This window comes from Chlamydomonas reinhardtii, chromosome 6 (assembly GCF_000002595.2).
Source record: "Chlamydomonas reinhardtii strain CC-503 cw92 mt+ chromosome 6, whole genome shotgun sequence".
Classification (NCBI taxonomy): Eukaryota; Viridiplantae; Chlorophyta; class Chlorophyceae; order Chlamydomonadales; family Chlamydomonadaceae; genus Chlamydomonas; species Chlamydomonas reinhardtii.
Genome location: NC_057009.1, coordinates 2,357,172 through 2,383,571, shown reverse-complemented (window position 1 = coordinate 2,383,571; position 26,400 = coordinate 2,357,172). Strand labels below are relative to the sequence as shown.

The 26,400-nt window shown below is 62.7% G+C and overlaps 4 protein-coding genes across 5 annotated transcripts; 1 reads left to right on the top strand and 3 right to left on the bottom strand.

The window, feature by feature from the left end:
- Position 1: 1 nt before the first annotated feature.
- Positions 2–4,647, bottom strand: CHLRE_06g267750v5 (uncharacterized protein). The gene is made up of 8 exons (XM_001696474.2): positions 4,168–4,647; positions 3,714–3,872; positions 2,680–3,524; positions 2,386–2,547; positions 2,048–2,190; positions 1,638–1,844; positions 1,231–1,420; positions 2–1,011 (listed from the first exon to the last, which is right to left on the bottom strand). Exons 1-8 carry the CDS (start codon positions 4,265–4,267, stop codon positions 868–870), a joined length of 1,950 nt encoding a protein of 649 aa, XP_001696526.2. The 5' UTR covers positions 4,268–4,647; the 3' UTR covers positions 2–867.
- Positions 4,648–6,187: 1,540 nt separating this feature from the next.
- Positions 6,188–14,053, top strand: CHLRE_06g267700v5 (uncharacterized protein). The gene is made up of 17 exons (XM_043062885.1): positions 6,188–6,567; positions 6,891–7,004; positions 7,478–7,594; positions 7,798–8,008; positions 8,310–8,500; positions 8,767–8,891; positions 9,159–9,246; positions 9,485–9,529; positions 9,690–9,788; positions 10,067–10,216; positions 10,433–10,490; positions 10,661–10,772; positions 11,126–11,288; positions 11,613–11,720; positions 12,059–12,186; positions 12,655–12,736; positions 12,946–14,053. The coding sequence occupies exons 1-17, from the start codon at positions 6,391–6,393 to the stop codon at positions 13,234–13,236; spliced, it is 2,259 nt and encodes a 752-aa protein (XP_042923591.1). The 5' UTR covers positions 6,188–6,390; the 3' UTR covers positions 13,237–14,053.
- Positions 14,054–14,405: 352 nt separating this feature from the next.
- On the bottom strand, positions 14,406–18,567 carry CHLRE_06g267650v5 (uncharacterized protein). Its single transcript, XM_043062884.1, has 7 exons — positions 18,285–18,567; positions 18,048–18,195; positions 17,905–17,970; positions 17,646–17,795; positions 16,919–17,254; positions 16,333–16,500; positions 14,406–16,111 (listed from the first exon to the last, which is right to left on the bottom strand). The coding sequence occupies exons 1-7, from the start codon at positions 18,347–18,349 to the stop codon at positions 15,935–15,937; spliced, it is 1,110 nt and encodes a 369-aa protein (XP_042923590.1). The 5' UTR covers positions 18,350–18,567; the 3' UTR covers positions 14,406–15,934.
- A 1,001-nt stretch (positions 18,568–19,568) lies between these two features.
- Positions 19,569–26,220, bottom strand: CHLRE_06g267600v5 (uncharacterized protein). 2 transcript variants are annotated; one of them, XM_043062883.1, is made up of 12 exons: positions 25,560–26,220; positions 25,331–25,487; positions 24,661–24,785; positions 24,307–24,423; positions 24,048–24,109; positions 23,811–23,855; positions 23,547–23,660; positions 23,002–23,248; positions 22,792–22,851; positions 22,546–22,632; positions 21,829–22,147; positions 19,569–21,382 (listed from the first exon to the last, which is right to left on the bottom strand). In XM_043062883.1, the coding sequence occupies exons 1-12, from the start codon at positions 25,821–25,823 to the stop codon at positions 21,228–21,230; spliced, it is 1,752 nt and encodes a 583-aa protein (XP_042923589.1). In that variant the 5' UTR covers positions 25,824–26,220; the 3' UTR covers positions 19,569–21,227. The 2 variants fall into 2 exon arrangements, with proteins under 2 accessions (XP_042923589.1, XP_001696529.1); XM_001696477.2 differs by having other exon boundaries at positions 19,817–21,382.
- Between the last annotated feature and the right edge of the window lie 180 nt (positions 26,221–26,400).

The window sequence follows — 26,400 nt, the reverse complement described above, 5'->3', positions numbered from 1 at the left end:
CCGGCGGCCTGTATTACAGACTGGGCGAAACCACGACAGCATACGTGCTCACGTGCCTGCTAATTGAGGCAGCAAGCAGCCAGGCGCGACAATATCCACAGCGCACCGTGCTCATTCACTTCATTGGGTGGGGACACGCAAGGTCCACGGAAACTAGGGTGAGCGAAGGCTCCTAATAGCGTGCTAGAAGCTAGTGTGTGTGTCTAAGAAATCAATCGCGGCTACAAGGAATCCCACAATCAGGATTCCATAATTTCCACCCCAGTGCTATGGAAGTCAGATCTAGACAAGCAGTCGGGCCTCATCGCCGTGCACCACCATCATTCAGGCCATCAATAGTGCTGATCGCGACACTCGCATGCACCCAGCTCCTTCTCCCCGCCTGTGTCCCGCGCAGGTGCAGCAGCAGCGCCGCACCGGGCAAGATGAGCGCCTGCGCATCGTCCGACAAGAAAATCGCCACTTCCTTTCGTGGATAGTTATGAATACTCTACGTGCCACCCATCTATCTAACGACACAGCAGTGTGTGTTCAAAGGAAGCCCAAAGGGACCGGTCCGCACAGATGATTGCCACTTGTACATAAAAATACCCCAAGCCGCAAACGGATCAAACACCGACTCACAATCCTGCATAACACGGTAGCCATCCACACACACTACAACACCAACTCGGCGCCAATTAGGTGCCCCGGTGCGCCCAAAGCATTGGGGCATGAGCACCAACAAGCTGCAGCTAGGGTGCCCCGCGCGTGCTGCGGCTGCAAGCAGCGCGGGGCGCTAAGGCCTTGCGGCTCCCGCCACCGGGCGTCATGATGCGCAACGCTTCTCCGCATCCCCCCATGTGGCGGCTACAGCGCGGCAGCCACTCACCGCCCCACGCTGTACTGCGAACCGCCGCTGCCACTGCTACTGCCAGTGGTGCTGGGCGGCGGCAGCGCAGGGCCCATTGGCGTGATGCTGTCGGAGCCGCTACTGCTGCCGCTGGTGTCAAAGGAAGGCGCAATCCATGCCTGCAAGACGGCATGTAGGCAACGTCAGTCAGTTCCGCCCCAGTCGGCGCTGCAAGCCAGGGGGGTACGGTGTGCTCCCTTGACCATCACACCCGACTAATCCCGACATCGCAACACAACACCCGCACCCAAGCAGCCCCAACAGAGTATAACACTCGACCCCAAGCGAGCAAGCTTGCGGCCCCGCCCCACCGCACGCCCCCACCGACGCCCGCTTACCAGAATGGAGCGGTAGTGGTCGGGCGTGATGCTGACGGCGCTGTTGATGTAGCTGACCGACTGGCCGTTGGGCATCTCCTGCACCCACTCGATGTTGTGCACGGCCCGCACGTAGGGCCCCATCTTGCGCTGCGAGGTCATAGCCATCATCCACATGGGGCTGCCGCTCTGCCCGCTGGCCGTGTCACACCTGCGCAGCAGACGTCCACAGGGCAGGGCGGTGTAAAGAGGAAGGGAAGAGAAGCGGTTCAGAAGGACTCGTTGCGCCACGCTGCTTGGTTGTGCCGGACTAGCGTGTGGCACGCCACCAACGGCCAAACACTCGTGTGTCCCAAATCCCAATCGAGTCCAACTCCGCCCACCCTCCACCACCAAGCCCTCAGCGCCAGTCATCGCAGCCCTCTCACTTGTGGTAGAGGTAGCCATCCGTGCAGGGCTCCTGCACCACCACGCACTGCGTGGTCTTGCACGACCCCGGCGGCTGGTCGCTGGGGTAGCCGGCCGTGAGCGCCACGTAGCGACTGGGCGCAAAGGCGTTGCACGGCTCGAACACGCCCATCCAGCCCGCCTGCGAGCCGATGCGCTGCGACAGCTTGATCACAGCCACGTCGAACCTGTGGCGCGGGGGGGGGGCGTAAACAGGGCAAGACAGGGTTACAAAACTTGTGATTGAGGCTGTGGCGGCTTGTGTTGTATTCCTGGGGCCCGGTGCGAGATCTTAACAGCAGGAGAGCGCCAGGCTAAACAAAAGGCAGCAGGAGCAGCCAGGAATCCGCCAACCAAGCCACACCTCGCCTCGCCGTACACAGTGACTTACACATTGGGGTCGGCGGTGGACATGGTGGAGTAGCTCTGGTACACGGTCACATAGCTCCAGGGCACCACACCAAACGGGTTCACGATCTCGCCGTCCAGGGTGCGGTAACGCGCCGGCGCAAAATCCAGCTTGTCGTAGAACGTCTGAATCGCAAATGAGAAGCAAATGAAGACGGCTTACGGAGCACAAATTGCGGTTTACACTGAGCACCGCGCTGCTTCGTCCGAGGCCCTGCGGCTGCCCGGCACAGCAGCTCTCCCGCGCCCTTGCATCCCAGTTCTGCACCGCGCCCTTGCACCGCGCCGCACCGCGCCGCCCACCCTCCAGCCTCCCCGCACCTGTGCCCCGCGGTTGAAGACGCAGTGTGCCGCCGTGAGCACCACATCCGGCCCCACCAGCGCGCCGCTGCACACGTAGTTGCCGGTGGAGTCGCGCACGTTGATCTGGCCGACCGCCGTGAAAGGGTAGGTGGGCGTGCGCGGGCAGTCCACTCGGTCATCCTGTGGGGCGCGGAGAAGCAGGGGAGCGGGAGGGCGTGTGATTGGCTGAGGAAATGCTTGGGAAGTGACGTCTGGACGTGGAGGGTAAAACCTGAGCAGCCAGCGTTGCAGCAGCACCCCACCCCCACTCACCCCGTCAAAAATGCCCAGCGAGCGGCGGGCCTGCCGATGCAGACTGCCGCCGGCAGCAGCCGACGAAGATATGCCAGGATTACCCTGCCCGCCCCGCTCCTGTTGCTGCTGCTGCCCGGCGTCCTGACCATCGTCCTTGCGCTGCTGCCCCCAGAACTTCCAAAACGCGTTGCTCGCCGCCGCCTGCTTCTGCGTCTGCTTCTTCCGGCCCTGGCCGTCCACCTTCGACGCCCCTGCGCTCTTACCGCCCCCGCTGGCAGCTGCCGCCGCTGCCGCCACGCTACCGGACCCGCTTGAAGAGCCCGCCACCTTGGCATCCACCAGCCCCGGCACCAGCGTGTGCTCCCGCGTCACAGCATCCCCCGAGCCCGCAGCCACGCTGGCGCCCTTCTTCCACTTGCCCCCGCCAGCGCCGCCGCCGGCCGCCGCGCCACCGCCGCGACCACCGCTGTGGTAGTCTCGCCACTGGCGCAGGTTGTGCAGCAGCGCGTGAACGTGCGGCTCTTTACCGTCACTGGCGTTGGCGTTGCGGCTGATGACGTCATCCAGCACCGCCGCCACCGTCTCGTCTATGTCGGCAAAGTACACGTGCCCCTCCCGTGTGACGCGCATAGCACGTGCTAGAGGCTGCTGCGCTGTCGATGAGGCGCCGGCTGCGGGGCGCTGGCTGTGGCTGCGGGCCTGCGGCCGCACCGGCTCGCCGGTAAGGGTCAGCTGGCCTGCGTAGCGGTAGCCCTCGTGCGCAAAGGCCTCTAGGCGCCGAGGCGTGAGGACCGGCGAGGCGCGGCCTGCCGCGTCCGCGTCGGCCACCACGTTGCAGTTGGAAGGATGCAACACGTCCTCGCCTGGAGGTGAGGCGGGTGTGGTGTGCGAGGTTGAGGTTCGTGTGGAGGGGTTTGGAAAAGCGTGTGGAGGGCACGACATGGCCTAGCGAGGCTCCGGCGGTGTGTAAGAGGCTGGCGGGTTTTAAGTTGGGTTGTCAAAAGGTTGCATGCATGACGGTATGCAAATGGTGGGGTGACAGCGTGGCTCACCTTCACACGGCCCATGATGTGCTACTTGCACGCCCTGGCACTTGGCAAGGCACGCGCTGGCATACGTTCGCCCGTCCGCGCCACATGCGGGCTTGAACGCCCGTTTGCAGCCAGCGCGGCAGTCAAAAGACTCTTCTGACAGGGCCGCATCCGCAGCACCTGTATGGGCCGGGCGCCACGCAGTCAGTCAGACCAGCTTCAGCGTCGGGTGTAACGCGACGGGTGCTGTCTGAGGCACAGGCAGCACGGTCTCGGTGCCGAGGCACCCCGTTTATACGCTCGGGGGCAGTTAGGTGATGCCCCGAACCCTGACACATCACCCCTGGGTACCCAAGCCGTCAGGCAGCAAAGGGCAGCAAATGTCAGGCAGCGAATGCTGGGTCAAGAGGGACCCGGTGCGAGGAGACAGTAATAGATACAATCCGCAAATCACTTCCCGAAGCCCAGTGCGCACCAGCGAGGCGAGAAACGGCGAGGAGTAGCCAGAAGGCAACAACCAGCGAGCTCCGCACCGGCTGCAGCCTAGCGAGCCCTATGCGACGACTTTTGCTCATCTTGATATTCATAAAGGACAAGTGCTCCAACACGTTCGCGGCAGCTGTCCTCCAAGCTTGTAGCGCCGGTCGCGGGGCGCTTAACGCCGCTGCTGGACAGTGCAGTCCAAGCGCCTAACTCACAAAACGCAGTAGAAGCAGCGAGCTACTCATGGTGCCGGTATTGAGACCGCGATAAAGTAGAGGCTTCGTGCCGCAGGGTTAGCCAGGCGAGTGAGCAAGAAGATATACACAACAGCAAGAAGATGTGCCTGAAGTAAAGAGCAGGCAGGAAACCGCTTATTGTTCGAGCCTAACAAGTCTTGTCACCGGGCCCCGCACAGCAAAGGAGGCCACCTAGTGTTAAAGACTGGAGGCTGGGCTTATAACAGAAGGTAGGGATATACAAGGAAGCTGGAGGCTTGACAACGCGGGCTGTGTTGCCGATGAGCGCGGGCGCGCAACTGGCGGGGCGGGCTGATCGTCGGGTCCGCTTATTTGAGCAATTTCGCACACAGGCGCTAGATTGAATGCATCGCGCGTGCATGCAAATGACTGGCCGACAGCGAAGGACGAGGAATTGCGAGTAACCCCGGCACAACTGGTCCACGAACCACCTCAACCGAACGTCCGCGGATCGAGGAAGGCCAGCGCTCATTTCCCCCACTATTAGGTCAAGGGGGGCGGCAATACTGGCACTCTTACCGCAACTTTGATGACGCCAGTCAGGAGAGTGGTGCCGGCTTCAGTGCCAGGCTCGTGTACTCGTTGCCAGGAAGTACTCAGGGTCCCCGCTGCATCAATGTCGATTGCAATTTGACGGTGGATGTCAATGTCTCCCACAAGGGTTGCAAGGTTGCAGGGTTGCAGCGGAGACTGGCATTGCTCGATGTGTTCCAACCTTTCATGATTCCATCCCGACCCAGGATAGCCCAGTTGCCCAGGGTGAGGACGCCACGGAGGAATACAGCTCAGCCGGCGGGTGTTGATGCTGGCGAATTGGCCAGCGTGGCCTGGCTGGTGTACACTGCAGCTTGTCGTGTCCTTCGATGGGAAGCCTGCTGTTCGGCGGCGCCGAACGTTCACGCAGATTGTCGAGGCTCTGCATCAGATGTCGGACTGCAACCCAGGCAGCGCAAAGCTCCCTCACCTCTTGGTGCACTCCACGCAAGCAGCGCGCAGGCCTGGCTACTTCCGCTTCATGCAGCCATACATGCCCGCGAGGTCAGGATGCAGCGGGGGCGCTCTGGCAGACTGGAATTGCGGCGGCAGTCGGCAACCTGGAGTGCGCGTGGCAGGGGCGTGCGTGGGTAGGGCGCCCCTGGCGCGTGGCGGTGGTGCGACGTGGCAGCGGTGGTGGACGACCCGCCTGGGCCAGCAACGCAGCGACACAACGGGCGATTGAAAGGTCCGTACCACACTACATGCCGTTGCAGCAGCAGCGCTAGCCTACAGCGGGCGGGGAGGCCAACCGATGCCATCAGCGACTACATCGATTGCCATGCTGCGGTATAACAGGATGGACGTGTCGCCCTTTTAAGTATTAACCGACTGCTACCGCAGCTCCCCCAAGGCTACCAACGAGACAAAGTGCAGGCTACATGGGGTAGGTCCCCTTACCATCAGCGTACGTGGGGCGGGGCGCATGCTCACCCCGGCGCATGCTTGTCGGGACCAGCGTGGCGTACCGTCGGGACCAGGTACCAACTTGCCAGGACACACAGGGCAGGCCCTTACCTCCCGGCAGGTTGTCTTCAGCGTGCAGTCTTCCAGTAGTGGCCGAGGTTGTTGAAGCCCGCTCCTTGCAGGTGTCCGGGGGTGGCGGGTGTTGCATGTCTTGTGGTGCGGATGACGCGCCTTCCATTTTCAAGTCAGGTGTGCAAATGCTCTTTGCATTCTTTCATATACTGTTTGTGCACATTAGTGTGAGGCCGCTAACTCAGTCCAGCGCTCAGAACGTAGCTTGCGACATAGCATTTACGCAACGCCCGCTCGCTACCTTTGCGCTGGCTTGCCTACTGGCCTTGTCGTTTAAAACCATTACTGTAGCGGGCGCTTAACTTGCGCTATCTGCTTGAGCGAAACGAGGAAGCTTCTGCACTCGCGTGAGGCATTGCGCAGCATCACCTCAGGCATCACCAGTGATGGCGGAGGCCCGCGGAGCCGCTAGCAGCGGTGCTGGCGCCACCGGTTGGGCCAGCAGCCTCGGATCGCGCCTGGATGTTGCAAGGAAGGGCCTGGGCCGGGGCCTAGCCTGGGCGGGCGGCGCGGCGGTCATAAGTTCGTTGGCGGTGGTGGCTGCCAGGTTCCAGGCACAGCGGGTATGTGTATTTGTGTATGTGTGCGTGAGCTGGGCCGCTGGGGAACAAGGGGCGCACCCGTGGGCTTAGGGAAGTGTGACGCCCGCGCGCCCTAGCTCTTGTTGCTTACTTGAGGAGAGCACGGGGCAGGACTTGAGGGCGGCACACAGAATGGCCGCTGCCTCCCTCCCTTCCTCCTCAACATGCACATACACACGCACACGCACACACAAGCACACGTCTACTCGCACGCACGCACACACACACACACACACACATATATAATAACCGTGGAAACCGTAGTCACACACATACACACACACACATCCCCCTCCCGCCCCCAGGCCGACCGGCAGCTGCCCTCCGAGTTCGTGCTGGAGCTGCCGCTGGACCGGCTGCACCTGGTGGACGCCGTGGACCCCAGCCCCTGGGCGCTGCTGAGGGGCGACACGCAGCAGGTAGGGGCGTGTGTGTGTATGTGTGTGTATGTGTGTGTATGTGTGTGTATGTGTGTGTATGTGTGTATGTGTGTAGGGGGGTGAAGGTTTGGGGAGGTGGGGCGGTAGACGATTCCCAAGTTCCTCTGTGAGAAACGGTATCCGTGGGATAAAGATATTGAATCGTTAACGTAGTTATGCGGACCAGGGTCAGGACCATGGGCCGTGTCAAACCATCGGACCGTTACCCGCGGGCAAGAGGTGTTAAACGCGACATAAGGGGGTAGTTACGGTAACGTATGCATGTTACATCCACACAACGGGGCCGGGCATGCATTGGGGATAGGCAGTGTGTTTTCAGTCCAGGGTTTACTGAAAAAACCAGGACTGGGTACTGGGGGAAGTGCAGGTGCGCCAAGCTATGCACACGAAAATACGGTAGTGGAATACATGGAAAGTGGGGCTTGACATGTGTACATTCGCCCCCCTCTCAGGTGGAGCTGCCCAAGGTGGTGGCGGCTCTGAAGCGCGCGGCGGGAGACAGCCGCTGCCGGGGCCTGGTCACGTATGTGGGGGCGCGCGAGAACCTGGGAGGTCTGGCCACGGTGCAGGTGAGGTGCGCCGGCGTGAGTAATTGGCTCGCCGGCGCTGATTCGGCGATTTGCCCTTTCTCCGTTCTTGACAACGACGTTGTGCTCACGTGGTTGTGCTTTCCGCCAAAGCACGGCACGGCGTCGAACCTGACTCGCCTAAACCTCACTCGTTCATTTCTTTCACCACCAATCCGCTGGTCGCTTGTTGTCTCGCCCTGTAGGAGGTGCGCGACGCCATCTCAAACTTCCGCCTTCATCTGGCAGCTGCGGCGGCAGGCCGCGGCGCAGGCGGCGGCGGCGGCGGCGGCTCGTCGGGCTCCTCCTTCCCCGCCGCCGTGGCCTTCGCGGCCAGCTTCGGCGAGGCGGGCGGCAGCGGCATGGTGCCGTACCTGCTGGCGAGCGCGTGTGACCGGGTGTACGTGCAGCCCTCGGGTGGGTGAGGGAGGCGGGCGAGTGGGAGGGTGCGGGTGGGAGCGGGGCAATCGGGAGGGCGAGCGGGACGGCGCTCATTATTGTGTGGTTGCTGTTTCCTACGGTCTGGTCGAGACATGGTAAGCGCATGTATCCATGGGCTCACACGCTCGCCACCGCTACAATCACCACGACCGCGCCAGTGTGCCACCCACCCCCATCCCTTTCAAACTACCGTACCTGCCTATCCCCACCGCTACTGCATCACCGCCTCCTTAATTACCTCGACCACCTTCACTCCAAACCTCTTAACCGACCCTAGGCCTGCTCGGCCTCGTCGGACTGGAGAGCCGCGCCTTCTTCGCTCGGCCGCTGCTGGACCGCCTTCGCGCCGAGCCGTACTTCTTCGCTCGGGAGGAGTTCAAGTCCGCTGCCAACACCTTTCGCGAGTCGGGCCTCACAGAGCCGCAGCGGGAGAACATGCAGGCGCTGCTGGGTGACCTGGCGGGGCAGGTGAGCGGCGGGGGGGGCGGCGTTGGAGGACGGTGGAGGGCAGGCGGCGGTTGGGAGGGTCCGGGATGCAGGCACGACTTGGCACGACTATGGTAGTTAGGGAGGGAAGGGGAAGGTTCGGTGCGGGGCTGCACAGGTGAGCGAGAGGTTGTGCGGGTGAAGGCGGAGGTGTGTGGGGGAGTGGGGTAGTGCAAGCCCGACAACACCGTACGTGTGCACCACACACCTGTACCGGCTGGCTGCCTGCCTGGCACACACGTGTGCAGATGATGTCTGCCATGGCGGCGGCGCGCGGGGTGGACGGCGCGGCGGTGCGGGAGGCGGTGGAGGCGGCGCCGCTGCTGCCGGCGGCGGCGCTGCGGCGGGGGCTGCTGGACGGCACAAAGTACAAGTGAGCGGTGGGGGGTTGAGGATTGGGTTGAGGGCTGGGTGTTTGCTGCAAGGAGGCTGCAGTTGGCCTTTATGCTGCGGAGTGCAGCGGGCTGCACTCAGCAAGACGTATGCGGTGTTTGTATGTGCGCCCACGCCCCCACCTGCAAGGGCTAAGTTCTGCTGAGCCCTTTCGGCCCCTTCCAAGCCACTGTCTGACGGTGCACATGCCTCAGTGGAGTCACCCGGTTTGGTTCTCGTGACCCCCGTGCTTTGTTGATGTTCTCAGGGACGAGGTCCAGTCGCTGTATGTGATCAGTGACAAGGCGCTGGCGGAGGAGAAGGCCAAGCAGGGGGCCAAGCACAGGCGGAGGCAGGTGCGTGCCGGGGTAAAAGTCCAGAGGGGTGGGTTCCGGGCGGCACTGACGGAGGGCGGGTTTGTGGCTGCGTGGCGCCTCGCCGTGTGTGTGTCCGCTGTTGAAGCCCCGGTGAGTGAACCTTTTGTCAGCCGCTCTTGTTAGGGGTGACAAGCGAGAGAAACACGCAGGAGTGCGTGCACGTCACATAGTTGCATCGCCGCTCCCACTGCCGCCCCCACTGCCGCCCCCACTGCAGGACGACAACCGTATGGTCCGAGTGCCCATTGACAAGTACATCCAGGTGTGTGCTCGTGGCGTGGTTGCGTCTGTACGTGTGGGCACCACGTGCACATGGGCGTGTGGGCACCCATAAACATCTCCAACAACAGCTGCGCCCACAACAGCTGAATGCTTTGATCAACGCCATTCTTTCTGGACTCAATCCAACCGGACTGCGGCAGGTGACGGAGCTGCAGGCGGCGGCGGCGGCCCGCGGCTCGGGCTGGCTGGCGGGCACCCCCTTCGAGGGCCTCAGCCTCCTGCTGCGGGGCCGGCTGCAGGTGGGTGGGTGGGAGGAATGAGGGTGCGGTGCGGGGGGCGATGCGTGTGGGGCCGCGGGTGTGGTGGTACACACAGCAGTGGTCCGTCCGGGGGCGGGGGCGTGCTAACTGGCTACAGCTTGCGCGCTGCACGGGCGCCAAACGTCGCCCCTATTCGACGTGCGCGTGCGGCTACCTGTCACTCACCGTACGGTATGCTGGGCTGAATTGAATGTCGCCCCACCGTTTGCGTAGGGCTAGCTTAAATGAACACGGCTGCCCTTTGCCCCGGCCCGCAGGAGACGGTGGATGCCGCCTCCAAGCCCGGTGTGGGGCCTGTGGAGCAGCGGGTGGCGCGCAAGGGGCAGCCCAAGGTGGCGGTGGTCACGGCGGCAGGCACCATCGTGCAGGGCCCCGTGCCGCCCACTGGGCCCGGCGCCAACCAGCAGGTAGCGTGTGCCCACAGCTGCTACACACCCGAATCGCTCTCTTACTCGTATGCACATGCATCTACTCACAACACGCATACACACACACACACACACACACACACATACGCGGAACACACATGTGCGCATCTGCATTGCCCCCTTCCCCCCCGCCCTTCCCCCGCCCTGCATCACTCCAATTTCCACATGAACGGCTATTCCCCCCCCCCCCGCCAGGTGATTGACGCCACCAAGCTGAGCGCTCAACTGAATCAACTGCTGGAGGACCCGGACGGTGCGAGAGGCCAGCAGGGCGTGACGAACAACTAGGCGCCATGGGTTGTATCCTCGTGCTTTGCATGCACATGCGTACCATACCTGTGCGTGTTGTCTCACAGACACTGACTCTTTTTTCTCTGTCTGCAATCACCGCGTGCGTGCCGTGGTCTTGGCCATGGCTCACAGTGCGCGCGGTGGTGGTGCGTGTCAACAGCCCGGGCGGGTCGGCGCTGGCCTCTGACTCCATCTACCACGAGCTGCAGCGGCTGAGGGCGGCGGGCAAGCCAGTGGTGGTTAGGTGCGTGTGCATTGCCCGGGTGTTCGCTGCCGGTGTACGATGACGATGTGTCAGCGTCAGGCCGCAGGGCGATCAGTGATCCATGTTGCCCGCACACACCGGTGCATATGCACGACCACGCAAACTCCCCCTCACACACACACACACACACACACACACACACACACACAACATACACAAACAACACACAACACATAACACATAAAGTAGATGCGTAAAGTGTGTGGAGCTCCTTCATCTCGCCCGCCCGGTACAACCGTACGCCAGATCGCGGCCCGCATTGCTTGCGCATTCGCGCGCACAGTATCAACCCTTTCCCGTCCCCCTACACGCCACAACCACATCCTCCGCAGCATGGGCGACGTGGCCGCCAGCGGCGGCTACTACATCGCAGCCGCGGCTGATGCTGTGGTGGCCCAGCCCGGCACCGTGACGGGCTCCATTGGTGTGGTGGCGGGCAAGATCAACGTGGGCCGCACGCTGGAGGACGTGGGCGTGCGCAGCGAGGGCGTCACGGTGAGGCGGCTGGCAGCTGGACAGGGCCATAGGGGTGTGACATGCCCAAGCCACGTGCGCCCAAGCCACGTGTGCCCAAGCCCGAGCCCAGAGAATATGGGGGGGCAGCATTGGTGAGGGCGGGGTATGGGAGGGTGGAGATGGGGGATGGCCTCCTGCCTTTCACACACTCCCCTCCCCCCAATCTCTCACACACAGACACACATGCCGTCGCGTTGCTGCATCGAATACACTGTCTTTGCGCTTTGTTTTCCTTGTGCTCTTTAACACACACACACATATAGCCACACGCATGCACACACACGCCGCCGCCCCCGTGCACAGGTGGGGCGCAACGCCGACATGCTGAGTCCCTTCACGGGCCTGGCTCCGGAGCAGGCGGCGCAGGTGGAGGCGCTGGTGGACCACGTGTACGACGACTTTCTGGACAAGGTGGGGCTGCCGGGGTGTTTGGGGGAGACAGGGGCTCATACACACACACATGCACACAGGTTGTTTCCCTGACCACATGCGCACACAGTCAAGAGCGAAAAGATGTCGGTGCCTAAATTCTTTGCTCGCGGAGAATGTCTACAGTGAAATGTGACGCGTGGGCGTGACGGCTCCCAGCAGTAGTCTGCTTTGCAACCAGGCCAGGGTGTCGCGACGTTGTGCGCCTTTGCACATAGCTACGGTTGGCGCTCTGCCGCACAGCAACAACAACCGGGAGCACGTGCACGACACCTTTATCACACAGCCCGTGTGTCTTGGTCTTCGCCGCGCCGCCACAGGTGGCCAAGAGCCGCGGGCGGCCGGTGTCGGAGGTACGGCAGCTGGCCAAGGGCCGCGTGTACACGGGGCAGCAGGCGTACGACATCGGCCTGGTGGACCAGCTGGGGGGGCTGGAGGCCGCAGTCAGGTGCGGGCGTGTGTGTCAGGCCGTGTGTGTGTGTGTGTGTGTGTGTGTGTGTGTGCGCGCGTGTGTGTGTCAGGCCGTGTGTGCGTGCAGGCCGTGTGTGCGTGTCAGGCCGTGCCGTGTGTTAGGGAAACGAAACCGCCGCGCGCGTCTGCCATACCATGCATGTTGCGAGGCCGTGTGTGGGGGAGGGGGCAGCAGGGGAGGGTTGTACTCGCGAGTGGTGGTAACGGGTTCACGGATTCTGAGGAGTGTGGGCCCAGGACGCCATCCAATTATGCGCGCTTGCGTGCGTGTGTGCGTGTGTGCGTGTTTGTGTGTGCGTGCGTGCCAAGCCTGCGTGCATGCGTGCGTGCGTACGTGCCATGAGGCGCCGTGCCGCAACCCACACGTGCACCGTGTCAAACCCAAGCCCCGCTTGAGGCCGCCGCCTCCCTCTGCCACCTGCCGTACGATGTACGGCCCCCGCAGCCGGGCCAAGGCGCTGGCCAAGCTTCCTGAGGACGTGGCGGTGGTGGAGCACCCGCCGCGGCGCCTGCCGCTGCTGCTGCAGGTAGGCAGTGCCAGAGGCTGAGCGCTGCAGCACCGCACACCACACGCACACACCGTACACGCACAGAGAACAACCCGTGGCTGTGCCTTTTCCAACTCCAGTCTGGGGAGGGCAAACAGCAGTGATGCTCAACGCTTGGATGGCGGGTCCTCTTGAAACTGCATGCCTGTCCACGCTGCCGACTCCACCTCTCATTCGCTGCCGTGCAGCTTCTCAAGCGGTCGGGCATGATGAACGGAGCAGGCGGAGCAGCCGGGGCCTCAGCGCTAGGAGGCCTGGGGGAGGTGGGCGCGGTGGTGGCGGTGGCGGCCGCCGCGGCGGGGCTGCCCGTGGCAGCGGGTAGCGGCGGCGTGGCGGCGGCAGCCGCAGCCGCGGCCGCAGCGGGCGGGCTGGGCGCTGCAGGGCGTGGCGTGGCGGAGGTTGGGGCCGCGCTGTCGCTGTTGGATGGGGAGCCGCAGATGTACTCGGTGGATGCGGCACTGCTGGCGGCACAGGTCTAGGTGTAGCGCAGGAAGACTGGACGGAGACTACCGTGGTTGTGACCGGTGTGTGAGACCATGTTGTTGGGAGTGCGTGTGCGATGGGACAGTGGTAAGGCAGGTTGGTGAAGTCCCGTAGGGTGCAGCTGGTTCCCAGAACCCAGCATGTTGTTGGGAGTGCACGAAGTCCCACTTCCTATCACGTACCTCCTAGTTTGCCCGGCTAGTCCTGCCTCTACTTTGCCGCAGCGGGTAGCGGGTAGCTCTGTATGCTAAGGGTTGCAATGATCTGAAACTCATATCACACGTTACATGCACGAGGTAGGCGCTTGCGGCCTCAGACTGGAGACGTGGCGTGGGGTCAGCCCCCCTCCGTCCAGGCGCCGCGCCCTACCCGCACGGAGCGGCCACCATCCAGTGACCTGACCGTCTCCGCCATGTGCATTTGTGACTACTTGTGATCGGTGTTGGGGTGTATGGGGGGATTGGGGGCTATCATGCCGGCCGGCTAAGTCCGTCGACGAGGGGAGGCCGCTTCGGCGGCCCGCGCAACGCAAGCTTCTGTGAGGCATTGCGCAGCATCACCTCAGGCATCACCAGTGATGGCGGAGGCCCGCGGAGCCGCTAGCAGCGGTGCTGGCGCCACCGGTTGGGCCAGCAGCCTCGGATCGCGCCTGGATGTTGCAAGGAAGGGCCTGGGCCGGGGCCTAGCCTGGGCGGGCGGCGCGGCGGTCATAAGTTCGTTGGCGGTGGTGGCTACCAGGTTCCAGGCACAGCGGGTATGTGTGTGTGGCAGCACTGGAGGGCGGCAGACAGAATGGCCGCTGCCTCCCTCCCTCCCGCAACATACACATACACACATGTTCACTCACCTGGCCGGGCGCCCGGAGCGTGAGGAATGCGCATCAGCAAACTTGTCGGTACAGTAACGCCGGCGTTCGACCAGCCATGCACTTCTGCTCTGCCACTGCCAACTGTTTGCTGTCTGCTTACGGGTCTGGGCATCAGCTGCACCCTACGGGACCTCGCCAACCTGCCTTGAACCCTGTCCCATCACACACACACACACATGTTCACTCACACACACACGCCCCCATGCCCCGTCCAGACCGCTCCATCCGCGCAGCTGGCACATACTCCCGCAGTGTAGCGATGCAACGTTGTTGCAATCCTGGACGCGCAGGGAATTGTACGCACGTTGTTTACAGTTCGCTCTCAGCGCCAAACCGGGCGGCTGCATTTCGACAGCGCCGGCCCGGCCCACTCTAGCGGCCAATCATCTCGCGAAGACCTATCAACGCAATTAGCGTCGCTCGCCCACACTGACGGCGGCGTGGGCATGTGTCCATCACCCGCCGCCGTCACTCAGTCCTCCAGCAACAATGGTCCAAACACCTCTGCCCCCTTCTCTTCCGAGGGTCGTCCTCTCAAGGACAAAGAAGCTATTCTTCGCCCATTGCGCAATGCTGGCACTTTGGGCTTGTCAGCTACCTATCTGTTCACTGGGCAAGCAAATCAAGCGCTACCGTACGTCACACGCAATGGGACGTCTGCATCCAAATTCCAGCCCATTCAGACATCCAGCCACACGCGGCCACGGGCATTGGGGCCTGACACTCTACTCGCCACGCCACGCTTTTTCACCTATGCACGTTGCCAACTCCAACTCGGGCAAAAGTTGGTCACACCATTTCCTTGGTCACGAATGTGCACAACCCTGTTAGTCAAACCTGTCTCTGAGTCACAACAAAGTGGTGCGTGTTCAGTCTGTCAAGACACTCGGCCTCCGCGTTTGCATAATGCCCGCGCACCATCCGTCACACCTCCTGCATCACGGTCAGTCACGACGTCTTGCATTCTATCTAGAGCTTCGTCAAACCCCTACCGTGGCACAACAACATGCTGAGCACAAACACCAAGACACACAGAAATGAAGATACTAAGCGCACATGCGCATACAGACCAGAGTCTTCTGGGCACGAGCAGGTATGGTGTTATCTACTAGGCAAGATGTGATTATGCGTTGCTTTGTCGCACCCTGCGTAAACCCGCGGTACCGACCTCCCTAATGCACCCTGCCGGGCCCAGCAGTCCGGTCTTGCGCTTATTCTCAAGCGCCAATTGCAACGCCACTGCAAAACCAAAACCATTCATGTGTTCTGTGTGTGATACATAGCACATGGCTGCCTGCAGATGCTCCATGCACGTGCACGGAGAGTTCAGCCGCCCGCCCCATGCGACACGGGCGGACGTTGATGCTCATGCCGCGCTGCTGACGCGTCGCTCGCCAAGCATGATGCATTTGCACGACTGCTCCTCATCCTCTGCCCATTGCGCAGCTCACACAGCCGCTACAGAGCTGCCGTCGCCACCAGGTGCACGACCTGCTCCGTTTCGGGTTGTGGCAGCAGCCACCCCACATTGCAACCGCGCGGTATGCTCCCGCCGCTGCTGCCGGCTGTTGGCTCGCCCCAACAGCGCCGCTGCCGCTGCCGTCGTCAGCTGGGCCGTGCCGAAAGCACCGCCTGCCCGCCCACCGCTCAGCACCTTGCCGCTGCTGCAACAACCAGCGGCGGGGGCCTGGCCGCAAAATCCCCGGGCAGCTGCCACACCCCTCTCGGCCCACCCCGCCCTTCGCAGCTGCACGCCTGCAAACGCGCGCCAGCGCATCCGCGCAGCAGCCGCGCAAAATGGCCTAACCGCTGCTGACTGCCGCTGTCTAGTACTCCCAGCAGTCGAAGCCCAGGTCCGCGCCGGCGCCGCCTGCCAGCGACACGGCCCCGCCGCTGGCCCCGCGCAGGCGCGCCAGCTCCTCCTCGCTGTAGGCTTTGGCCATCCAGGGGTGCGCCAGCAGCTCCGCAGTGCTGGCGCGCTGGGATGGCTCGCGGTGCAGCGCCTGTGTGTGTATGCGTGTGTTATACACAAAACATACGGAACAAATGCGTGTGTGTGTGTCTAAAAACCCAACATGCGTGCAAGTAAACGCCGAGGTTGTGGACAGGACGCGACGCCAAGCCCACCCCACTACCCGGCCATCTGGAATGGCCGGCCCCCAAAGCCCCCATCCCTCCAGTTGCCGCTACCCAACAACGCCCTGCCGGCAGCAGTCGGACCCACCTGTTCGAGAAAGTCCGTGAACTCGGGACTGAGGCTGGGCGGCAGGTTGACCTTCTGGCAGTGCGCGATAGAGTACAGCACATTCTCGTAATGGTAGTGGTCGGGGCTGAAGGGGTGACACCCCGTCACGGCCTCCAGCGCCATCACGCCTAATGCCCACACGTCGTTCTGCAAAGGCGGGGAGTGGCCAGGGCAGGCAGCCGGGTGCTGATGGATTCGGGAAGCCGGCAATTGGCAGGCGAGCTGATTTGTGGGCGGATGAGTCGAAAGACGCGGCGAGTTGATGTGTCGGTTGCGCACTTAGAACTGAAGCGAACGGGCGCCGGAAACCAAGATTCAGTCCGGTACTTGGCCAACCACAGCTGGCTCTCCACATGCCAACGCCCGATGCCGCCATAGCCTGCTCAATCCCGCAGCCGCCCACGATACCTGCCATGATGCCCTGCCGTCCTTTCCCCTCCCCTCCCTCTCAGCAGACCCCATGCCACGCTCCTCCGCTCCCCGCACTTCTTCCGTCCCTCCCCTAGCTCCTCCGCCCCTCCCTCCCACCACGACCCCCCCCCGCCCAACCTCCCTTCGTCCTCACCTTTGGCCCCACCGCCGACTGCATGCCGTGGTTTCGGAACATGGCCTTCAGCACCTCGGGCGCCGCGTACAGCGGCGTCCCGCCCGCCGTGCAGATCACCGCTCGGCTGTGCCCACTCATCCCGCTGGCCATGCTGCTGCAGTCGCTGTCCATCGACCTCGTGCCGCCACTGCCGACCCCGCAGCTGGCAGTGGCGCTGCTGTCGCTGTCGGTGCCCGCACAGGCGTCCTCGGGCATGTGGGTCGGCTGCGCCAGGCCAAAGTCCGCCAGCTTGACCTGGTCGCCGCTGCCGCTTACGAGGCAGTTCTCCGGTTTGAGGTCGCGGTGGGAGAAGCCCTGCACGAGGGAAATCGAAGGCGGGGAGGGAGGGGGGGATGCCATGGTGAGCTGCAGGTTTGTAGCTGCGGTCGGAAACCTTTCGACAGGCGGTTGGGTCGGCCAAGAAACGCTTCGGAGGTTGGGAACGCTCATAACTTGCCGTGCGACACTCATTGGGACTAACCCGGATCCCTGTCACGAGCCATAAGCTTGTGTGAGTGGGTCACGGTAGGCCACAGGGTTTCATGCGCCGCATCACGCAGCGACCTGAGACGCTCGTCCGCAGCCCCACAGGCTCAACCTGGGTTGCCCCACGCCTGCACCCCGCCTTTTCACGGTTTGTCTGCACACGCTGCCCTTCCCAGCCCCCTTCCCAGCCCCTTACCAACATCCATCTCGCCCAGTTTACCTTGTTGTGCAGCACGTTGAGTGCTTGGAGCACAGGCATTATGAAGAAGTCGCGAATTTTGCACTCCGTGAGCCCCGGCAAGTGCTTTCTAAGGTCTCCCCCGGATGCGTACTCCATCAACAGGTATATCCGCGCGTAATCCTCGAAGGCCTATAGGGGAGGGGGCAGATGACAATTGAACACGCAGAGCAGGGTGTGAGGGGCCTGCGCCCCTGTGCCGCAGCTGCGCCCCAACACCAACCGCCGTCCCAAGGCTCACTGCGTAGAATCGCACGATGTTTTCATGCTCTGGTAGCCCAGAGTGGATGTCTATTTCTGTTTGCACCTGCGCAGGTTGGGGGATTGAAAGTGAGCAGTCCGAGGGCGCGGAAACATTGGTTCGGGCGGCCTTCACAAACTTGCCTGTTGCCGAGCACTCGGGCTGAGCTCCGACCGCACATAGGCTTTAACGACGACGTCCCGACCATTGCATTTGCACTTCGCCACGGACACGTAGCACTCGCTGTGATAAGACAGCGGTCGGACGGTGTCGAAAGCGTCGCTCAAGCAGCTGCGGGCGGAAACGCGGAGTCGACCATTTAGCAACACGCCGGACTCGACACCCTAGAAACGCTGCAGGCGCCTGGCCAGCGGACCCACCTGGCCTCCTCTATGGACGTGATGACTTCTGCTGGGCACGCTGGGCTAGTGCATAGAAGCTGCATATTTGCTGCTCGAGCTCGCCAAAACTTCAACGGGCCGTTGCGAGTTAGGTCCTCTGGAGTCGCTCACTGACAATGCCTGGTATACCCAACAATCTTAGCCTATGCAATGCCCGCGGGGGACCTGGGGCATGCCCTGGGGCCGAGAGCTACTGGTTATATGATGGCTTGCCAGCGAAACGCAAAATGGTGCCAGTAACAAAGACAAGTAATGATAGGTAGATAGTGGTGAAAGTTATACCGAGTTAATGCTGTTCGCGTTTGTTGCGGCAGGGCCTGTCCGAACACTGGCCATCCCTGGCCGTCCCGATGGCTCGCCCGCCACTTTGTCGTCGGCAATCGCAATCGCTGGCGCAGCATATCGATCCACAGAATAGAATAGCTTGCATTTGGTTGTGTTGTCGGCGAGGCTTGACGCTGCCTGGCGTTGGCCGGCGAGCTTGATGATGCTGGTGTGTGTATCCTATCGTGCAGGCGTCGCGCTGCAATGCATAGTATTTAGCCATGCTATCCGCTCGTTCTCCGACCTGCTTTGCTTGGCTTGGTCCCCGACTGTCAACCCCTGGCGAGGCACCCTTACGCCTTCCTCTCCAGCGACCGCTTGACCCCTTCACTTGTAATCCGCATCCTTCCAGCAATGTTCGCCCTCCTTTCCGTGATATACTTTTAGCTTTGCCTCACTTCCTGGTAAGCCCGCCTTGCCACACGAGTGCGCACCACCCATGGCGGTGAAGGGGACTGAAGGGGCGACGTATTTCCATGTATCCTGTGTGCCTGGGCTTGGCGTATCTTGCTTCTCGGGACACAGCTACATCAACTACATGCTTCCCTTACCCGTGTGTGTGTGTGTGTGTGTGTGTGTGTGTGTGTGTGTGTGTGTGTGTGTGTGTGTGTGTGTGTGTGTGTGTGTGTGTGTGTGTGTGTGTGTGTGTGTGTGTGTGTCACGTCGATGGCACCCGGCAGCTTACCGTCACCTGGTCCGTAGGGGCCCGACCATGGGAGCGAGGCCAGGGGCGCCCCTGACTCCCTGAGCGCATTGTATGAGCGGTGCAGTCCGCAAGAAACCTGCCAGGCAGCCAGGCTGACTTATGACGGCCACAGCGACGCGACTGACGGCGCGCCAGGAGTGCAGCAAGGCCATTGTTTGCACCAAACCCCCGCCGCCGGCACACCTTGGCACCCCTGCCACCCGCCTCCGTGCCGCGCGACTTTCCCCCGAAGAGCCCGATCTTACTATCGCATGGAGCTGGCAGCACAACCAATCACAGGTGGCTCTGCACGCGGCCCACCCTGCGGATGGACCGGCCAGGAATGGCCCACACCCTTGTGGTCCCTGTCGCATACCATATTTCATTCCCTCCAACCTGAGGTGCCCTGCTTGCCCGCGCACCCGGCGCTCGTGCAACAGCCCTGGTGAGTCCTGGTGCCATGGGACATCCCTGGTGGTGACAGCCAGGAGAGCGGCGGTTGAACATGAATGTTACGGGCACCAAGTGCAGAAGGGCCCGCAGCTTGCGCGGGCACACGGCGTCCTCCCGCAACGAGCGCAAAGCAGCGTGCGCGCTGACAAGCTGCCGCTTCCTGTTCGCTGCACTTCAGCACTTGGGTCGTATTGCCCCAAGCAGCAGCACGAGCTACCTGGGGCCGCCCCATCGACCCATCCCATCAACACGCCATGCTGCAACCAACTTCTCCCTTCTGGCCTTCTCTGGTCTTGGTCAACTCGCTCGCTCTCCTAATCCTCGTCAACATTGCTCGCACTTCCAGGCTCGCTTTGCCGCCAATGTTCAGCGTTGTGCCCTTCCTGCCGCACCTACCCGCGCTGCGGAGTCTCCAATAGAGCTGCCTGGCTCCCCTTCCAGCCCCTTCACACAATCACGCCCCCTGGTGGCCACGCCCGGGCGCGCGAGCCAGGCTAGTTGACACAGCTCTGGAAGCAAACAACTGCATCTGCACTGCAACAGGTCAATCACATGACACGCACACACACGAAACAAACAACACACATGTACGTGGCCACAACGCATACGCCACAAGCTACACAGAAACAAAGCATGTACCGTCCCCGGGATGTCATCGGGGCGAAAATCTCGCTCACGGCCGCTCTCTTTTGGTTGACAATCACACTGCGCCAGCCAATGGCACCACCACTCCCCTGCTTAGTCCTCCATACCGTGCTGCATTCCTATCGCTGGTCCGCTTACGCTGACGTAGTGAATACACCATTGGCATGTACGGGTGTAAGCTGCCCAAACCATATTCCATCAGTACACATAGCACATGCAAACCAACAGTGTTGTCCCCCACGAATTCTAGCCCACCACACACCTGCGCATCAAGAGCCTGCGCGCTGCGATGCCTCTCGCTGTGACTATCCCTATGAAGCAGAATCTCAACTGCACCAACGACGACAGCGCGTTGCTGGACCCAACGGACTCGCAGCGGCGTCAATGCACAGCCACGTTACCTGGGCAAAAGGTAGCTACTTAAGCACCCGCTCCCCCCTTTCAGCCGCCACCACGACATAGCTAGCGCTGCTCTCCTGCTGCTTCTGCAGCCGCCGCAGCTCCTGGACTGCTGCTGCTGCTGCGTCATGCGGCCGCCGGTGGGCGGCCCTTTCCAACGATAAAGTTCTTCGTTCCTCTCCGCTGCAATCAAATTGTCTCAAGCATGCGGTGTCGAAGGCTCAAACGCGCACATCACAAGGCCGCAACCGCGCGCGCCTCCAATCCTTCCGCCAGCCCGGCCTCTGTCTACTGTCTGCTCCTGCCCCTGCCGCTCTTGCCCCTGCCGCTGCTGGTGCTCCTGCTGCTGATGCTCCTGCCCCATCCTCCCTCGTGCATCCTTCATTCAGGGGGGACGGGGACCAATAACGCAGTGCTTACGCGCTGCCGCTCTCCAGCGCCTTGAGCACCGCGCGCGTCATCAGCTCGTTGCTGAGCAGCAGCACGGCGGCGGCAGTCGCGGCGGACGGCGCCTGTTGAGAGCTGTCCCACTGCGCCTGGTAGGCACGGATGAGGTAGCCGCCGGCGGGGTCTGCGTGCGGGGCCAGACATGACGTTGGTGTCGGGGAGGGAAGCGTCAGACGTGGGAGCTTCACCTACACAGGTCATGCTTGCAGACTCAACGCCGCCACATCCCCACCTGCCCGCCCCGCCGCCCTTCCACCCCAGATCCCGCCCTTCCAGGCCCCCCATGCTGAACTTCGGCTCACTTGGGACAGCAGCCCACTGCCTCCTGCCCTCTTCCCGCCACCCGCTGCCCCCCTAGGGGCTGGCCAGGCCTTGGTTTAGTTGGGTTTAGATAAACTACAGTCCCCCCCCACACACACAGACGCCAGCCCCTGCGCCCGCCAGCCCCTGCACCCGCACCCGCACCCGCACCCGGACCCGCATCCGCATCCGCACCCGCACCTGCACCCGCACCCGCACCCGCCAACCCCCTGCACCCGCACCCGCACCCACAGCCCTTCCTCCACCCACCCGTGATCAGATGCTCAATGAGCTTGTACTTGATGTTCCAGGGCGCCAGCGTGAACACCACCAGCGCAAAGGCAATCAGCTGCCCGCTGCTGAGCGTAGAGGCCAGGAAGCCGCGCCAGTAGAAGGGCGGCAGGCGGAAGAAGGTGTTGAAGAAGTCGTTGGTGGCGTTGAGGTCCAGCGTGGCGAGCAGCTCCATGCCGAACACGTGGAAGGAGGCCTGCGTGCGCTTCTCCTGCGGCCACAGGCGCTCCCACACGCGGCGGCTGGCGGCGGACACGTCCAGCCCGTCGCGCAGCGCGGCCTGCAGCTCGTCCGCCACCTAGTGACGGGGCGAGGAGGGGGGTGAGGAGAGGGGGGGTTACATTCATGATTAATTAAGAAGTGAAGTCGTAGGCAGGTACAGTTGCAGCAGGGGGGGATGGAGGAGGGGTGAGGAAAGGAGGAATGAGGAGAGGAGGGGCGAAGAGAGGAGAACGCGTCCAATAAGGAGCACCCACCGGACCGCTCGGCCTCTGACATCCTTGAGGCCCCCGAACGACCTGCCCCCGCCTCATCTTTCGCCCTGCAAGCCCCAGCCACCACAACGGCCCCCGACCCCGCATCTCCTCCCAAACCCTCATTCCTCAGGCGCCTGCAACCATGCCCTCTCCCGCCTGCCCAGTGCCCGCGTGCCCAGTGCCCTCCCGCCCTGTGCCCACCCACGGTGCCCGCACGCACCTGCGGCGCCTCACGGAAGGAGCGGCTGACGCTGAAGCCGGTGGCGGGGTGCACCAGGTTGGCAGCGGCGCCGAACGCCGTCACCGACTGTGGAGGCGACAGCGGGTGAGGGAAGAGCGAGGGTGACGTGACAGCTGAGCGCACATTACGCACATTACCACCAGGAAACACCAGGCATGCTCATGTGCGCGCTCTGCACAGCCCCCGCCGAAAGCCACACAGTGCTGTACGCTGGCCGGCACGCACCTGGTCGGGCAGCGGCAGGGGGCCGCCCACAGGGATGTAGCTCCACTCCTCCTCGTGGATCTGAGGGCGATCCAGGCATGCGTGTGAGAGCGGCGCGGAGTCAGGGCACATGCTTCGGTCACATCGGCCTGTTGTTTCTACGAACTTTCAGACGCTATCCCTCCCCTCCCTCCCTCCCTCCCTCCCCTCTCCTCCCCTCTCCGCACACACCTTGGTCACGGAGATGCCCATGGCCTTGAGGCGGCGTGTGAGGCGGCGCTTGAGCACCGCGAACGGCAGCGCCGGCTTGGCCACCAGGCAGGTCTCCTCCAGGAACACGCGCTTGCCGCCCAGCGGCATGGCGTACAGGAAGGAGGGGCACTCCTCGCTGCTGCCCCACGTGCCGTCGCCCGAGTTGGGATGGCGCCCCGGCACGAATTTGAGCGCCGTGCCGTCGTGCAGGCCGGTGTGGTGGCGCCTGCCGCGAGGGGGAGCCGGCCGAACACAGCGGGACCAGGTCAGGCCACAGCGACGCCACCATTTGCCCCCCGGCATTCATGGATGGCTGTTTCGGCCCCCGTGCCCGCGCCCCCTCCCCGCCAGTACGCCGGCACCGTGCATCACGTCGCTGTTGGTGCTCGCTCTTTCGCTCCCTGGCGTGCCGCTCGCTCGCCTGATGCTCCAAGCATTCTGCTAACCTCTACAACCCCCCTGGGGTCTTGGTTTAGTTGGTGTTGGAACCATCCGCACCCACACACAAGCCCACATGCCCGCACCTGAAATCCATGAAGGTCATGAGGTCGCCCGGGTAGGCGGCGTCATAGCCCTCCACCTCCGCCTCGATGCCGTACGCGGTTTGTGCGGCGACAATGGGCGCGTCCTCCTCATAGCTGGAGTGCGTGGGCAGAGGGAGAAGAGGTGAGAAGCGAGGAGTGGGGAGGAGGCTCCAGCCGGGAGGTGGCACAGGGCAGAGCAAGACGGCGTTCACATCTTTGTGACGTGACCAGACACTGTCCCAGGGCTGCGGACGACCCACTCACCGCAGGAACTTGCCGGCAGCGGCACCCGCAGCCAGAGTGGTCAGCCTGAGGGTTGCGTGAAGAGGGCGCAAGGTGTCAGAGCACGACATGCGCGAGCGCCACGTAGCCAGGCACGTGCGCTTTTTGTATCCCACAGCTGCTGCTGATGCCGCTATTGCTGTTGCTACAGCGCAGCCCCCACCACAGCCAGTGCCTAGCATGGCCGCTTCTGCTGCCCGCCGCCCCCCCCTCCCCCACCTGCTGCTGTACACGGCGCCCTCCTTGGTGGTGAGCTGAGTCAGCTTGCCCTCCTCCACAACCTATGCATGGTGCGGACAGGGGCGGGGTGGCAGTATGGCAGTAAGTGAGTGAAGCTCCTGCCAGTCGGCCGACTCATCCAGCTCAAGCACCGTACTCGCACCAGCCAGCCAGTCAGCCAGACCCTTTGCGGTCAACTGCACACCAGACCACAACCCGCCACCACACCCTGCGCCGCCACCCCGCCCCGCCCGCGCACCTTGATGTCCGCCACCTCGGCGCTGCTGAAGCGCACGCCCGCCGCCTCGCAGATCTTGAGCAGGTGCTCACGCAGCAGCCGGCGGCTCACACGGCCGTAGCCGCGGCCCACGCTCACCTGGACAAACAACAAGAAAAGACTCGCGTGTAAGAAGCCAGGACGCTGGCACGGGCGCCAGGGCTGCTGCTCGTTGGACTCTTGTGCACTCGCGCCGCTACTCATGCAGCCCCCCCTGCCACACCGTTTCGCTACATGCAAGAGCGTACAAGAGGTCCCTACGTACCACAGCAAGATGCACGCAACCCTGTCTGCCCTCTGCCTCCCCGCTCCACCACGCCCCGCCCCACCCCGCACCTGGTTGCCCTCGCCGAAGTAGCACACGGCATCAGGCCAGGAGCACTCCAGTGTATGGGTCAGGCCCAGGGCCTCGAACTCGTCCGTCCACACGCCGTAGTTGTTCACAATGGGCACGTCCAGGCCTATATGCGGGATTATGCGTGTGTAAGTCCAGCATAAGGCATTGTCGCGTGTGTGTGTGTGTGTGTGTGTGTGTGTGTGTGTGTGTGTGTGTGTGTGTGTGTGTGTGTGTGTGTGTGTGTGTGTGTGTGTCTCTGCACAGTCGCTGGTGTGGCTTCATGGGACACGGAAGGGGTGGGTTTGATTATGGCCGTGCCTCCCACCGCGGGGGTACGCAGGGGCGAGGGCTGATGTGTGCAACAGCAGAGCGCTGCAAGAGCAATGGCATGCAGCAGGCGTCTGCCAGTCCCTCGGAGACACGCTGGCTGGTTGCGTGTGGAGTGGATGGACGCGGGCCACACTAGCGATTGCACGCATTTGGATTGAACCGCTGTCAACAAGACACGCCCCGGCATTACAGCAGAGCTTCAGGATACTTGACAAGCGAGACAAGAGACAGAGCCATTAGATGCAGGCGTCGCGCCTGGCAGCGACCGTGCGGCAGTTGCGTGGCAAGAAGGGCATGCGGGGGGGGGGGGGCTGTCCGTTTGACACGACGGCCGCTCACCGAGGACGTTCACGCTCATGCCCCGCTTGCCCAACTCCGCAGCCAGGAAGAGGCCAGCCGGGCCCGCACCAACAATTGTCACATCGGCTGTGACCGTGGTGTCAGCGGGCTTCAATACGGACGCAATTGCCGCTTGAGAGGCGTCCGCCTTGTTCGCCTGAGCACATACAACGAACCGAATTCGATTTGGGGCGCGTTCAATTGGGCCTGAACGCAAGCGAGTAGTTACCTGCTCCTTCACCAGCGCGGCCTCATAGTGCCCCTCGCGGATTTCTTGATTCAGGGCCGCTGGAATGGAGAGCTCCGGCTGAACGGTCCTCCCGGGCCGGTCAAGCACGATGGTAGGTGCCTCAGTCTCCGTAGATACAACCTGGCAAGCCACTCGCCGCGCTGGCAAGGGAGCGACGAGCTTTGTGCTAAAGGCTTGCAGGCCCGCAGCGCCACGCACGACGCCGCTCGCTCCGCAGCGCTTTGCGCTAATCTGGTGAAGCATTTTTGTTTGGTTTGGCGCCTGACTGGAAGCGTCTACAGGGAAGACGAGACGGTACCAAACAGAAGGTACCTCGCCTGGCTCACAACAGCCCTGTTATGCTGCTAATTATGCTCAGTGGTACAAGTGAATACCCGACTATACTAAAAATTGTCAGATGCGCGGACCTATGCTCGCAACCAACCCTGCTTGCAGTGGGAGTGCAGCGAGTGGCCAGGAATAGCCAACAACGCTCTACGAATGCTTGCTTAGGATTGAGTTTGTTGCGTAAGTGCGCCTACAAGCGAGCTAAAGGGGCTGATGCGCGTAAGAACCCTGGCTCCGATGTCAGGGGTGGTTGGTACCGGGCGCTTCGTCCCCAGCCGACGCTAGATTTCACCAGCGGATTATGTGCAACTCTTCTTATACATCCGGGCAAACGGTGCGAAGGTTTCAATGTGCTTTTCTGGCCCGCCACAGCTGTCCTGGAAGCCCCCGCCAGCCCCCACCGAAGCCCCGAACTGCCCCGACAACGGCCTCTGCCCTCCCTTTACCACAGAGGCCCCCTTGCCGGTCCCACAGCACACTTTCATGTGCTACG